Consider the following 16505-nt stretch of genomic DNA (forward strand, 5'->3'; position numbering starts at 1 on the left):
AGTAACAGCATCTGTACCCTGGGGATGCTGAGAGAATGAGACAAAAGCAAAAATATAACAACGTTGAGAACAGTTACAAGTATCCTCAGAAGACAAAACAAGCTTTCTTTTCCACATTCTTATTCAAAACTGAGTTTAGCTAGTTTTAATTAATTCTGCAAACACATGCATACACATACTACGTGTTATAGCAAATAAGAAAGCATTAGAAAAGCTTAAAATTAATAAAATCTATTTCTCAATTACTGATTCTACTTGACAAAGTGCAAACCAAAGGAAGGAGACAAGAATGAGTAATGAGCATTTTCTAGTTCTGCAGATCTTTGAATCTCTAAGTCTTCTTGTTTCATTATGATTTTTTTTCCTTCGAGATGTTTCTGAGACAACTTCATGTTTTGAGGCTTTATTTTGCAAAATAATTGAAGTGCCATTAGCGTCCAAGTGCTATATTTCATTACCAGTTAATTACAGAGTACTACAGATTGGCTGTTGAAATTATACAAAAAAACAAACCACATTTCTCACTCAAGCACACTGTCTTCAAGTCTAAACTAACATGTGATTTTTTCTTTGAGATTTGCTTTTTAAAATCTAAAGGATAAAAATCCATCAATCTTGACTCTTTTCCCTGAGTTTGGTAAACCATCTTACATTCAAGTCCTCTGTCATTTTCAGAAAGTGCATTTGTGATGCCTGACTGTCCGTGCTGTGACACCAGCCATACACCAAGTGTCCTTCTGAGAACAAGGGGCTGCCTCTGCCTGGCTTTACACCATAAGACAGAGTAAATGATGTGAAGGCCATAGAACAAATATCAGATGAGCTCCATCCGAGTAAGCATTCCATGAAATGGAAAAAATGAAAGCTCTTTGTTTTCTACTTCATTTTTCTACTAAGATCTATGCAGAAAAGAATCAGAAGCTACAGAGGAGGGTCTCCTAAATCCTTATGACAAAATAGCAGAAAAATACCATTCTACAACAAAAGGCAGGATTTATCAAGGAACATTGCGTGACCTGATAGAAGCAGAAGCAAACAACTCCTCATGAAATCCCAGGTTACAATGTGGGCCAAAATAGTAGCAAAAACGCCACTATTAGAAGCAAGGATTCAGGACTCTCACCTGAGCTTCACACTTGAGATGTTAAGGAAGAATCATGTATTAGAACTGTAGCCTAAGGGAAAACACTAGTGAGTTGATACTGATGTCTAAATTTACAACAGAGAAGACTTGTTTCTTGTTAATACTAAAATTAAAGGCTTAACTTGAAACAGAAGTTCAAAAATTATCAACTACAGCCAGTGGCAAGTCATCACCTGAGCCCGTTTGTCCATGTGACAGCAGATATTTTGCCATAAGTAGTACCTGAGACTGCTTTCTAGACAGTACTAAATTCTGTCCTTTTTGCTCTTCCCTTACCCAGGCAGCGATAAGAGATGCCTCCCTAGGCAGATCAGTACATCGCTTCAGGACACTGTCCCAGGACTGGGTTTTGTCCTCCACAGGGCAGGAATTACTTTATGATCTTACAGTCCCGAGTTCCAGCTCAATGTGGTTTTCAGTGAGGAAAACCTGAGCTCCCCTGTGAGCTTTCAAACAGGATTTTTTTTTCCTCTAAGTTAACCAGGAAGTCAGAAGCAGTATCACAGAATCACAGAATCACTGAGGTTGGAAAAGACCCTTCAGATCACTGAGTCCAACCATTAACCTCACACTGCCAAGCCCACCACTAAACCGTGTCCCTAAGCACCACATCTACACGTCTTTCAAATACCTCCAGGGATGGTGATTCAACCACTGCCCTGGGCAGCCTGTTCCAATGCTTGACAACCCCTTTGGTGAAGAAATTTTTCCTAATATCCAATCTGAATCAAATATCAAAGTCCTTGTGGTGTTCTAACAATAACTTACAAAACCAAGACAACAAGACTTACTATTCTAACCACAAAGGTAACCTGGTACTTCCGGTTTTTTGCCTGCAAGAAGGAACTAAGCAATAGTTTTACTTCAACTGACACATTACTGACTCAAAAGATGACAACACAAGGAATGAAGGGGAATATACCCTGGACACCACTAGAGTATAAATATAGATAGTCCCTGTGAGCTGCTGCTGTAACCAAAGGCACTATCACCCCAGAAGAGGGGTGCAGGTAACAGTGACAAAGCAAGGAAGAGATGGTGGCAGGAGGGCTAGCATCCTGGAAGATAAGCATCTCAAGAAGTTACTTGATGCACTTTCAGTTACGGAGATTATATCTGAAATGTTAGAAAACAAAGAAATTCCAGGTATTCTTATCGTGGCTAATATGCTAAAAGAATCACTAAGCTCCCCCATCCCCCCATATGGCAGTCCCTGTATAATGTTAATACTAAGAATTATATGAAAGCACACAACAAAATTTTAATTATCTAAAAAGAAACAGCAGGTGCGGTCAAATTCATTTTACTAGAACCCAGTGCTTCTAAAAACTTTAAAATATGTACTGGGTAAAAGTAAATTTATCCATCCTTCCTCATTCTGACTAAAACAGAATTGTTCCCAAAGGAGACAGTGTCTTCTTTATAAAATTTAAGTTTAGTAAGTTTAAACAGAAAACATTTTTTTGTGTTACAATAAACTATGTAACCAAATGTAATGGTTTGCCAAAACAAATGGGACATGTTAAATACTTATTATTTCTCAGAATTATCAATGAAGAAGTGATAATCATGAACTTTTTGTATTTTAAAGGGTATTTTCGATTTGGTATGCAGTGTTTGATAGCATATGACAGCACTAGGTGATAATTTCACAGAGATGCAAGTTATGCAAATTATAAACATGATTTTATAGTCAAACAGCACCTTACTCAAAAAAACCCAAGCCCCTTCAACCTTTACTATTCATAGTATCCTCCCATATTTAACTGCAACTGGCACAAGGTATTTTTTGAAACATCTGTAACAACTCGGAAACTGGCAATTTTGTACAGAAAGCATTTGATAAGCTGGTGAGAAAAATCACTCAAGAATGCTCAGTGTCAAGAGCACTTCTTGAGTGCAAGTACCTTCCTTTACAATATTACCAGTTTGCCTTAAGCAAAAACTTAAAACTACAGGATCAGCAAAAGCACTGCTTAACAGGGGATTTCTGTTGTTGTTCTGTCTCTTGCCATAGCAAGTCTCACTCTTTCTTTCATCTCTCCATGTATCACCCCCACAAAGCATGAAACAATAACAAGTTCAGTATATATGGAAAGTGATGTTGGAGGGCCCTTGGCCTCAAACATTTGAACCATGTTTTATACTGTGCCTTATCTCTGTCAAGCTTGGTATCTACTTTGCTGTCTGCATGTGACATATATCTTAAATTAGGTTAATGGCTTTGATTTTTTTAAATTATTGCAAAGTATGAAGATTTAGTGATATTTTGAATCACTATGACTTCCTTCCTATAAGAAAAACAAAAATATCTGGATTAAAGCTGACTGAACAGGATTGGATAATCATTTTTCCATTAGATCCTAAGAGATTTCTTTTTAAGTCTGTGCTTCAGCATTTTTGCATGCTCCTAGACCAAATATTTCAAGTTTTAAGAGCACAACTTACATGTGACCTTCACAATGATTGGTTGGAATAAACAAAGATACAGCCAAAATGAACCCAGATTTAGTCTATTTATGCAGCTGGGAAAAAAAAAAAAAAAAAAAAAAAAGAAATCAGCTGTGAAACTGCTTGGACTACTTTAAAATTGCAAGAAACTTTGTGCTCAGCTGTATTTGTTCTCTATTAGAGTATCACTCACAAATGTGTTTGATCAACTCGTTTGGTTCAGTATTTGTTTAATGTGAACAGCATTTTGTGGTAGCTTTAACTATTTCTTAATTGGACTTGAAATACAAATGAAAAAAATATTTCTGAAGTAGCAGTAGGAAGGGAAGGAGTTGGTACATCTGAAAGGAACGGCAAGGTAAGCAGGCTCTCAGCTTCATTAGCAGGCTGTTAAAGTGAGTGAGGTCACAGCAGCTCTCAGAGGTTTTCCAAGAAACATCCCAAGTTTGGATGTAGAAAATTTTGAAGGTCTTCCCTTGTTGCAGTCTTCTTACACACTTGACTGGCCTCTCAGCATTTCTCTTCATTACCACCAGTCTTTAATGTATGATCAGCACATTGCACTGCATCTGGGAAGATGCACCCTCTCTCCCATACTTTGCTTTCATAATAATGATGTGTATTTCTTACTTTAAAACAGTATCTCCTCCTTAAATGGCAGATGCACTGATGACCTAACATCAACACAGTGATAAAGAAAACATGTATACTTTGTATTTCTGTGTAAACCTTATCTAGATGTAATTGCTAACAACAATTTCTCAAACTCCCATGCCCAGGACTTTAGTAATACCCTCTCTCTCTCTCTCCTTCTTTCTGGAATCTTACTAAATTTCTCTTCATACTAATTGCAATAAAATTCACCCTTTCCTTTCCCCGCAAACCTAACATCTTCTTTATCATCTGTTCACTGTTTTAACTAGAATAGACTCAATGTTTTCTCATCTCTCTTCCACTCATTATACTTGTAACACTCCCACAAACCAATTCCCATTACATCAGCCCAGCTCCAGTCCCTGCATGTCTCTTGCCACAATAAATTCTCATTTCTCATCTTTAGATTGTACTTCTCTGCCTCCTTTTCTTCCTATCTTGCTTGTCTTATTTTTCAAATTTATGCCTTTCCACTCCCTAGTGCTCTCTCTACGTCTGGGCCAGATTCCTACACCTCTTTCTCCCATCACACTCCAGAACCAGTCCTCAACAGCATCACTCTGTCTTCTGCATCCAGCTGCCTCATCTTATGCTTGAGCTTTACATCATTTAACCCATGACCCTCAAGAGCAACTTGTTAATATTAACATTTCCAGTTTTCTAAGTACAACACCATACATTAGAAGCCACAGTACAAAAGGAAGAAAGTCTTTGATATATAGTAATGCATAGTTTGAATTTCAAACACAGCACATAAAGAAACTTCCATTTTTTTCTGATTTAAAAAAAAATGTATTTTGCAGTTCAGCATATGCTAAAATAACTGCCTTTTTGGTGGAGGATTTCAATGATAACACATTAGTTTTCCTAAATTTTTGTTTCTCAAAAGTTTTATATAAAATTGGCCATAGTTCAGACTTGTCTCTTCCTATATTGTATACTGAAGGTAGCATTCATTTGTTTTGTCAGCAACACAAAAAAAATTCCTAATCCAAAACCTGTGTTGCTTCAACATAAAAGCAACAACTCAACTGCTGAGCTGTTCACAATGAAGTTTATGCCATAACTGATTTGAAATATAAGAGCTATACGTCTTACTCATGGGCAGTCATTAATGCCATCTACTTTTCCAGATAAAAATAACTGAAGAGATTACATTTCACTTTCCACCTTTTGTTGGAATCTTGGGGCTCCTTTTGATCTCAAATTAACCATGAAGGATCATCTTATATGTTCATTACCAATGCACCTCTTACAATCCTAGAAATTTCTTTAACATGTGCAATCCAAAATAGAACTTGAAAGGCTCTGTGCTTCTGTGTGGTCCACGGCACTGACTACTGCTGCTCTGCTCCAGGGTATTACAGAAACATCAGGTCCCAGACTGTAACTAGTTAAAATTTTCCAAACCCACATGTTCAACAATGTTAGGGCTCAGGCATATTAATTTACTTCTAAAAACTTTGACTGTCTTCCAGTGAGAAGCTCAGAAGTTGATTTTACACCCTGCATATCAAAATTAAAACTACAGACCCTTCAATCCTATAGTTATTTCTAGTTCTTATCTTAAAAAAATAAAAAAGAAAAAAAAATAAATTCAAGCCCTGAAGTGCACTGTTGAATAGCTTCAGTTTAGCAGAAAGCTAGTTTAAGAAAGCATTTTTATTTGATTTTTCCATAGAGCATATATAACCTAAATAGCTTCTTTTTAATCTGTCATTTCATTGTGTAAGCAGTAAGGAAATGCCACTGGGGAGTTCAGGTTCACATAAATCCATAATCACTGACTGACTTAAAATTAGTCAGGACACTTATTCATATGTTTCTAGTAGCTCCAGATTAGAAATCAATAAAAATGTCACCTTTAGAACAAGAGTCCTTAGGCTCTCTGCCTTTCATGTTCTACTGCATTTCACCCACGGAGCTGAGAAACAGCAGCCATGCATAAAGACTTTAACACACCTTTCCCCTTTTCACTAAGTAAATTCATCTCTGAGGACAAATTGTCACACACTGCCAACAGGACAATAGAAATAAAAATTTCTAATTTAAAAGCCCTAATATGTCCATAAAGATTCACTGCAGCAACAACCATGATAATTGTTTATTGTAACCAATAAACCTAATTGCAATTACCTCCTGTCTGTCTAACCAGGTAAAGGCACACGTGAAGAATCACACAAAAAGCCTCAATTATTACTGACCAGACTGCAAAACAGTTTAGCAAAACATGAAACAAAACAAAGGAATACATTTATTTCAACGTATATCCGAATAGGTCCTGACAGTAGTTTTGCAGAACGCAAGAAATGCAGTGTAATTTCACAATCTAGCTGCCATCAATAATGGTTAAAATTTGCCAGCTTTCAGAAAGGGGCGTGGTGCAATCTAAAGACAACAAATAAATGTTTTAAAGGTCTAGTAAATTTATAAGTGAATCTTATCAAAGCATATAAAGCTCTAAACCAAAGACAAGCAAAACAAATAGGGAAACATCTAACATGATTACACAGCTTGCTAACAAGATAAGTATGAATGATCAAGGGCAGTATAAAAAGCAAACCCTGGTAACCCCGAGTTCACCAAAGATATGTGTCTAAAATGAACCCTTATGCTGAAGAGAATATCCAAATGAATGATGAAATGTCCAACTAATTACCACCATCCTTATAACCCGTATTTCCTAAACGATGAGTTTGTACACAGTTGCTCTTCTGAATACAAGGACAATTTCAGACTTTCCAAGGTTAAGATTTCCTTGCAGGAATCTAACCTTGTTCCCACGTGTTACTGGGAGTGTGAACATCTAATTAATTAAATTTCAAGAAAAGGAATTTGGGTTTTTTTTTCAAATTATGTAAAAAACTTTATAAAGAAAAGGAATCGTAAAGGATAGGGTACGAGCCATCCAAGTCAAGCAGCTGTAAAAGTTAAGAAGGTACTTGACAATAATAAAGTTAATGGCAAAAATTAATTTCTTATCTTGTGATGCCTGTAAGCGCCACTCATGAGTCTGTCTGTAATGACAGGCAGTCTATGAATACAGAATAACCCAAGAAACAATTTCTGCCTAAAATGGATTGTTAAACACCAGAATTTGAGAGAGAAATCAGTGACAGGTTTGGCAAATGCATGTAAGGAGTTTCCTGGATATTTACCTGCTAGCAAATATATTATGTCACCTCCTACCGAAAGCTGCCCCCCCCCCAAATCTTCAGAATTACAGCAGTCATCAACAGTGACCTTACAAGGATGAAGAGAAGGTACTGATTTTACCACCCTAATCTGTACTACAATACACTGCTTTTGTCTCATCACTTCTAGTCATTAACCTTTTCACTATCAAAAGAGTTTTACTCTTGCACGATTCTACTGAGGCCCCAGCACACTGTCACAGTAGTGCAGAACACAACTCTTAGGTTGTTTCCTTTTTTTGTAGTTTCCATGACTCTTTACATAACTAATACTTTATAAAAACCCAGATAATTCTTTTGGCATAATAAAATCAGTTCTAAAGATGTATGATCACGTAACAGAAGTATTCCATATTTAGAAAAAGTTAACGTACAATGTGTCATTTAGATAAATTCACTGCTGTTATTTATTTGAATATTATAACGAATATGCCACCAAAAAAATTAAATCTATACAACCAGATAGTAAAAATGTTTGCATGTGTGGTATTTGATAGCAGTTTGAGAAACAATTACATAGCTAAAGTATATGGTGTTAGATGACTCATCTGCAAAATAATGAGTATTAAAAGTAACAGATGCCATTCTACTATGGAGGGGACATATAAAACTACGAATTTTCCTGAGACTATGATACAAGAAATTTTGAGCACAGCAAAATGAAATAATTTCAGCCCCTGCTTTACAGCTACTTCTAAAAGACCTACAGTCACAATTTGCTCTTAAGATAATTTATTTACCTAATAACACATAATTCTTAAAGAAAAAGAAAAATCCTGGAAGCATTAAAAAGGCAAGGAACCTCAGCATCAGTTTTAAAAATTTCCAATGGATCTTACCTACTTTTATTCTTGAAAAAAAGGACTACTTACTTGATTGGCCATGTAAATTGTGAGGAGACCTCTCCTGCAAACAGAAATGATAAAATCAGTGAATTAATTACGTATTTTTTTTGCACACTGAAGAAAAACACTATAAGCATTAAGATTTTTTTTATTAAAGTTTAAAACACAGATTACTGATGGAGGATGAATCATTACCACCCTATAAAAAAATAAATATGAAACCAAAAATAGCACCTTGACAGCACGCTATCCAAAGTGGTGAGGAATTACATGAATCAAGTTATATATAGCAACTTGCTACTGCAGGAGTCCTGAAGCCTTCAAGGTGTAAAGCACCTTGAATTACACAGCACTCATCACAAAACAAAAGCCTACACACTAACTGGTAATGTAAGCATACAAACTGTGGCCAAAGCCTAAATTAAATTTTGAATTTACAGAATAATTCTTGGGTGTAAGCTTCTGTTTTGTGATCAGTGCTATGTAACTCAAGGTGCCTTTAGCCCTTCTACTTAATCATGAAAAGTTTTTTATGCTGAGATCAATGATGCAGAAATACTGGCTCAAACAAGTATGTCCTGCCTTTCTAGTTGAGAGTTACAATGCCAACAGTGTCCTGGCACAGCTGCCAACATTTTCTCTTCTAACCTTTATCTGATTTTTTTTCTTTTTTTTTTTTCCCCTGCTGTATTTTCAGATCTATGTCTCTATAGACATAGACTGAGACAGTCCCTGTGTCACAGCCCATAGCTCACACTGCTATTTAGATAAGAAAAGTATAAACTTGAGCTCATGCTCTCACACTTTTGCTGATGCTACAGCAGCACAAGACCAGAACTGAACTCTTGGCTATGCAGACATGAACTGCTCCAGTAACAACAGGCTGTATTAGATGTCATTGTAGAGTCCAGATGAAAAAAATACAGTTATTTTCTGTATATCATTTGCAAGTCACCTTCGGCCGTGAGAAAGCTGAAAACCTTACTATTGCAGATTTGCTTTGACCTCATTCCTTCCTCCTCTTCTGCAAAGATCAGCTTACAGACTATGGCCAAAGGTTGGAAAACTCAGTTTCAGTATTTGTTACTGGACTGCTGTTCTTAATTTCTTGATTTTACTGTCAGCCTTGTAGTATTGAGTTTTTCTTATTGTCCCCACCGCTGTAACAGACAAAATTTGAAAACAGCATAGAAGGCACCACATGTTTAACCAATAAAGTTTCTCAACATGGAAATAAGTTTATAACCTGATATCACCTTTGTTTCCATATCATTCAAGATTTTTTTTATACTACTACTACATGAATAACAGAAGCTTCAACCCAGGCTTTTATGTTCCATTTTGTCATAACACTTGTCATGAGACTAAGTTTTCAAGCATTCATAGAATGCTTAAGAGAATGGTATATTAACTGAACATATCTTGCTATCACATCAGTTGAAGAAGCAAGCAAAACAAAATCACAGGTAGCAGGGAACACAGAAATTCCTGTTGCATAGTTCCCAGGCTTCAACCAACTGAAAAAAAAAAAAAAATTATTCAGTATTTCCTGACCCCATAGTTTAGAACTTTGTCAAGTTATGTATCCAGATCAGGGTTCATCACAGCAGACATCTCAGGTACAGTCATATACTCCACTTGAAGATTTAGTGCTTTCACATTGAGTTGAATTTGCAGGAAGCAATGATGCACCATCCTACGTTCCACAAGCTGCTCTCTATTCACAGGAAAGATTCTAATTCGGGTTAAGTTCAAAACTTTAACTAGCAAAATCCATTTGGATTTTGTGGTGTGGGTTTTTTTTTAATAAGCAGCATTAAAAATCTGCTCTTTGCATACCTTCTCCACCTGGTACCACTCTGTGCCAGGTATGAGGAACAAGACTCTAGCAATGGAAACCTAAGGAAAAAAAAACATGAATCTAAAGATTTGATGAGGATGAGACACACAAGAAACAGAAGGACAACATATAGGGAATAGGGTCTGTAACTGTTAAAGCAAAGAGACCTCTACAATTTGTAATAAAGCATCAAAATACTGCATGATCCTTCTGATCAGGAAGGGGTGAAAATTCACCTCATGTAACAGGTTCATTCAAGTGTCAAGCTGATCTGTAAACAAACACCTAGTCCTTCAGCTCAGATGATAAAATAATATCAGTGTTCCGACTCTTCTGATTACCAAATTGGCAGCCAATAGAGTTCTGTATACTGTAAATTTTATTTTAATTTGTTCTCAGAGGAAAAATACTGGTTATTTCATGTTTCTTGGATTAATTTTTTTTTTTTTACCCCTGTAATAGCATTAAAAGTTTAGGATCAATATCCAAACATTCAGATACTTGGAAACACAGAATTAAATTTACCCATGAGAGCTAACATGTTAACTCAATACATTTTGAGTATTCTGGAAAACATCAGAACTTCAACAATATCCTGCAGTAATACTCTTACCTTACTACTGAGTGGCAGATGCAGCTTTAAGAGTACAGTATGTGCATTCACAATTGTATCATACATGGTGTGCACAACACGGCACGACTATTGTATGTGCACATAATTTACTTGGTGAATTCTGTCCTTCAGTCTCTATGTCATGCAAACAGGGTCTTTTAGTCTCTCACTGATTTTTTTTTTTTTTAATTTTTTGTTTTAGTAGTAAAAAAAAAAAAAAAAAAATCAGAATTTGGTCTAACAAAGTTTTAGCTTTTATTGTGGTTCCTCTTGGTTAAGTATAAAATGCAACTCGCCAACCACAAAGACAAAGAAAGGAAAAGGGGCTACAGAAGAGGAAGGAAAGAAATCAGAAGCTGCAGTGCAGCTGCCACAAGACCAATGCGAGATGTAGGTGGGCAGGAGAAGGGAAAATGTGCAGACAATGAATGCACACAAGGAAGTAACTTCCGGACCTGAATATACAGCAAGTTGCTAGATGACATCATCTGAAAGTGCCTGCGGCAAGCCCATCGCTATCTGCTGCTGTACAAGGCCCTGGCTAACTCCAAGCAGAAAGCTTTTTTCCTCCAAATTAAATCTGTGACTGTTTTAAAAATAAATGGCCCCATGTTTAAAAAAAAAAAAAAAAAAAGGAAAAAAGGGACTCTTGCTGGCCCTGTGCAAATGTGATCCAACAAGCCTAACCCAATCCTGAACTCAACTGTAAAAAAGCGGGTGGAAGTTCAGGAAACATTGCACTATTTTCTAGCAATGACAGCTGATGGAAAACAGGACAGAAAGATGGAGGAAGGCCAAGCAAAAGGGTCACTGGTACAACCCAGGACTGTATTAAAACTGCAGCTGCTAAATAAGAGAAGGCTATAATTGAGAAATGGTATTACAAGAGCAGGAAATAATTAAACAACAAAAATAATTAGTCAGCCATGTCTAACCACCTGCTCTGGGGAGGTTTAAAGATACTAATAAACAGCTAACATTTCACCCCCCCAAGTCCACGAACCGGTGTTGAACGTTAATCGCAGAAGCACCAACATAAGCAGGCAGTTACAGCAATGATGTTCTGGCAAGGTCACTGTGGTGAGCCCAAGCAGGTACACATCCATCCTTACTGCCCCTTCCTCCTCCATCATCTCCATCTCATGACAGTTTCTTCTAGAAGCTGCTCACATCAAGGTCTTCATCTTGGCTTCCCACAGCCTCCCTCTCACCTCTTCAACTGCCAGTATCTCCTGTACTCTGCTCTATTTCTAATGACATACACAATCTTTAATTTGGGAATTAAAAACACAAACTAGGGGCAAAATTCATGAGTGGCAGACCAGGGCTGAACTAGGACAAGGACCTAAACCAGGATCCAAGAAAGCTGCACCTGTGGGACAGGAGATGGGATGGCACATCCTGGTCCATCCTGCCCATCTGCTGTGTTAAATTAAAGAAAAAAAAAACAACAACAACAAAAAAAAACTGTTCTGCAAAAGTCTTAAGACGACTGGTATCTTTTACCTGAAGTGGAGGATTGCACAAAAGCAATCACATTTTTTTGATTACCCTTTAATTCAAGTACCAAAGAGCAGTAGTGTTTAGCATATTTTTCATTTTGTTTCTCCTTTTTATCCCTCAGTTCACACCTTCACATGAATTTTCTTGTATGCTTGTCAGAGAACTGAGCAGGCAATGTATCAGAGTTTAGTTACTGAGCACAGGTCATGTCATCTGTGGCTGAAAAATTCCAATCTCATGGATTCGACTTTTAATGTTTAAATTAAAACAGACCATGGGCTTCCAGAAGATATTTATACCTTCCTCAAAGAAAATTTCCACTTGATAAAATTTGTGATAAAATTTGTTTTTCAGACAAACTTGGTAATGTTCAGACCAAATTCTAACAGCGATAGCTCTTAAACTATGGCCTATAAACCTCAACAGAAAGCCACATACATATTTCTGTGATTGCACTGCCCAGAGGAAAACAGTCTAAAATAACTGTTAAAAAAACCAAAAAGCTATAGGACAAAAATAGCAAGGAAGCCAAGTAGTGTACTGGGCTGTATTACCAGAAGTGTAGGTAGGAGGTCAAGGGAAATGATTAATCCCCTTTACTTGGCACTCACTATACCACACAGAGTACTGCACCAGATTTTGGTCCCCAATACAAAACAGGCATTGATCAGCCAGTGGAGACAACCACAAGCACAGGTGGGGAGATTTTGACTTGACCTGAGGAAACATAATTTCCTCCATCAAGACAGCCATGCACTGGAACAGGGACCCAGGGGGGTTGTCAGACCTCTGCCCTCAGAGGTTTGCAGGGCTGACCGGACAAATCCCTGAACTGGTCTGAGCTCAGCACTAGTCCTGCTCCAAGCAGGAAGCTGCACTAGGTGACTTCCCAAGGTTCATCTGAACAATTCTATCATTCTACAGGAGAAAAAAAGAAAATTGTAAGCACTTTCAAAATACCATGCATATTTTTTTCCACGTACTAGAAAATCAGAAGAGATTACAGAGATAAATAATTTGGCTTCCTAACTAATATAAAACACAAACTTTTTAAAGTAGCTAATTCATTAAAGAAAAGATCAAATTTGTCTTTAAGTATTTCCAACGACGCCACCACAACCAGTACTGGTAAGTTATTCTAATGCTACTTACCTCTGCAATTTGCACCCTACTATAGACAAAAATCTGTCTGGTCACTGAAACTGGTTACATCTTCATCTCCACTGTAACACTACAGAATCCAACCAAGTCACCCACATACCATTTCTTAAACACAAACTGAGCTCCTTCAGTTTTTGCACAATGTACCTAAGATTTTAAATCATACTCGTGGCTCTTCACTGGTACTGTTCCAGTTTTTCAGAACACATCTTCAAGGACTTAAAGTGAAAATACAGGCAATAAAAGACAGATTAAAGATTGCCTATTCTTTGTTTAATCAATAGTATTTTAAAGTGAAAGAAATCACTGAGTACCACTCAGACTTTAAATCCATCTGCCTGTGAGCAAGGTATTTATACTTTCTGTAAGTGCTGTAAATTCTGGAAAACTTATGTGGTTGAGGCCAAAGTCCAATTCCCCTTACACGTGGAGTTACAAATCCTATTCATGCCCCTAGAAGCAATGACAACTGTACAAATCTGCATTCCAACATACTGTTTGTGGAACAGTTTCCTAAAGACTGTTTTCTTGCTTAGGTTGACATGATATAAAATTCAAAGAATAACTACTTTCACAAGTAGCATGAGCTTTTACTTCATAATAATAGCAAATCATACAAAATACCAATTTTTCAACTACAACCAAGATGTTTTTTCCTACAAAACTCAGTGCCAGTTCTCTCTCCTTATTTATGGTTTTCCTTCAATATAGAGCTGTTGCTAAGCTAAAAAAAAAGCAACAACAACAAAAAAATAACCTTGCCTGAAGGTGGGATGAATCCTTAGAACATACTTATGCTCATGGCAATTTTACCATAAATTAATTATTGCAACCACAGCAGCACTCAAAGAAAATTTCCAACAGAAATTAAACCCCTCTTTAAACAGCCACAGAAGATAGATGGGTGCCTGCCATTTTTAAGCTATTTTTCTCTCAATATTCATTCCTCCTTTTGAATATTTATCTCCTTCTGTTATATGTCTTGCCTTGCCCTCTCCATCTGATATGTCTAATATGCAGCACTCCAGTCCCTGTGACTTTCTTATCAAGAACTTCTTTTGGCAATAAGAAGTTTGAGCATTGTTTGCTCTATTGCCCTGTTTCAGTTAAACCACAAACCTTTCTGAGTAGACATCCTGAAATCTAAACATTCACTGCAGTTAAACATATTTGAACTACTATAATTGCATTTTTTTACCAGTCTTTTGTTTTTTATAACCACATTTTTCTTGCTCAAAAGTAAAGGGGAAATAAGTGACCAAGTCAGAAATAACAGGAAATAACTACGGTAAGATGATGACCACTACGTACAAAATTCACATAAATTGACTAAACAGGCACGTCTTTTGGTGAGAATAGCTCTAGGTGTGAGCTGTAACAGCAAACCGGTAATTTCACACCACCGGGCAAGGTACACACTGGGGCAAGTACACCCAGGTCCCATACCCTGCTAGAGCTCTTGTAACCCAACATACAGCAGCAGTCAGTAGTAAAGATGGCTAAAAGGAGCCTGAAGACAGGTAAAGCAACACGTTAAAAATCTTTAGGCATGGAATTGAGATAACATGTTCTCTGACTAAACAGCCTCACTAATGGGTTATGTTTCTCCACACATATAGTATACATTTAAACAGATGGGGGGCAAAACCACACAAAATAAAAATATCCAACTCACTGCTAAGACAAGAATAGTTTTAGCTTTGCTATAAAGCTTTCTAACTTTGTTCCTAGTCCAAAACATCGTGTCCCTATTCACTTTTCCAAAAATTCTTAGTGTTGTCAAACCAACAAACCTGAGAATAAATAAGTACTATAATGAAACAAGACAAACTTACCCTTTCTTATGACAAGATCTGAACTACATGTGACTTTAACACACTGAATTTATGGAAGAAAAAAAAATTGTAAATTTCCTACAAATTCAAGTTGAGTCTGCTGCATATTCTGAAAGTTATCACCTTATTTTAACAAATAATCCTTTTTCAGATTCTCTGTAAGTAAAAGAAATCACAAATAAAACTACTTTCAAAGGAATCAGTGGATTCAAAAGTATATATGGAGTGGAGCATAAAAAAAGGCAAAGAGTGCATAACTTATGCTGTACTGACTTGATACAGTAAAATTTGAGAACATTTGTCCTTTAAAAAAAAAAAAAGAGTTAACTTTGTCTTTAATCTCTGAACATAAACTAAGAAGCTAACATAATAGTTTGTAATGGCTCCCCAGACAGGATTTGTGGTCTGCAAAAACAGGAAGAATTCCTCCCCCCAGCTTCCCTCCCCCCCACACACTGTAAAACACACCACTTTATAACCTGCAGAATGAAATCAAACACACAAATCACAGGTTTCCCCTGAAAAGAAAAAGGTCAAAATGAAGAAGGCTTTTTTTCTGCTCTACAGCAGCTTGACACCGCAAGCTAACCAACTATAGATCTGGAATTGTGATTGCATCCCTGTAATAACACAAATACTACAGATTATGTTTAGGGTATCGTTAATCTCTCACACCCACCAATTTCCTACTGACAGCTGGAGGCCAGCAGCAAAATCCTGGTGCAAAAGTTCACTTAAAATCAGCAGGAACAGATAAGCTTTCAAAATAATGCCAAAAATTATGAAAACAGACCCAAGCAATAAGTTTTCAAAAAAGAAAATGATTACTTTTGAGCTTAGCAAATACCAGTAGCAACTCTTTCACACGAAGATAATGTTCAGGCAAATAACATCATGTCAAAAATATACAGTTTAAGGACCCATGACCCACTGTTTTTTTAAAGAAGTTTTCTATTTCAAAATTTTGGGTTGTTTAAAGTAGGAAAAGGACACTTTACAGGTTGGGGAAATTGAAGTTGCTCAAAACGGCAAATCAGTAATACTTGCATGACTTAACATTACATATTAAGTAAAATGGTTTCTTGCAAATACTCAGAATTTGTTGTTCTTAAAAGGAAAGAAAATAAACTCAACATGTTCTATGATTTGAACACATGCCAAAGAAAGGGTATGAGAAAACTGGAAAGGGAGAGAAGCCAAAAAGAAAATATATCTACATTCCCATTAAATTAGTACCAATAATTCTTACAGAGTTTTCAGCTAGT

General features: G+C 36.7%; 1 protein-coding gene across 2 annotated transcripts in view; it reads right to left on the reverse strand.

The window, feature by feature from the left end:
* Positions 1–16505, reverse strand: part of TMEM135 (transmembrane protein 135) — a 186376-nt gene that overhangs the window by 136676 nt on the left and 33195 nt on the right. For both annotated transcript variants that reach the window (XM_074917568.1, XM_074917559.1), the window contains exon 4: positions 8316–8349. In XM_074917568.1, coding sequence (XP_074773669.1) covers positions 8316–8349 — 34 coding nt within the window. The remainder of the gene's footprint in view (positions 1–8315; positions 8350–16505) is intronic.

The sequence above is a fragment of the Athene noctua genome, chromosome 1 (assembly GCF_965140245.1).
Source record: "Athene noctua chromosome 1, bAthNoc1.hap1.1, whole genome shotgun sequence".
Taxonomy (NCBI): Eukaryota; Metazoa; Chordata; class Aves; order Strigiformes; family Strigidae; genus Athene; species Athene noctua.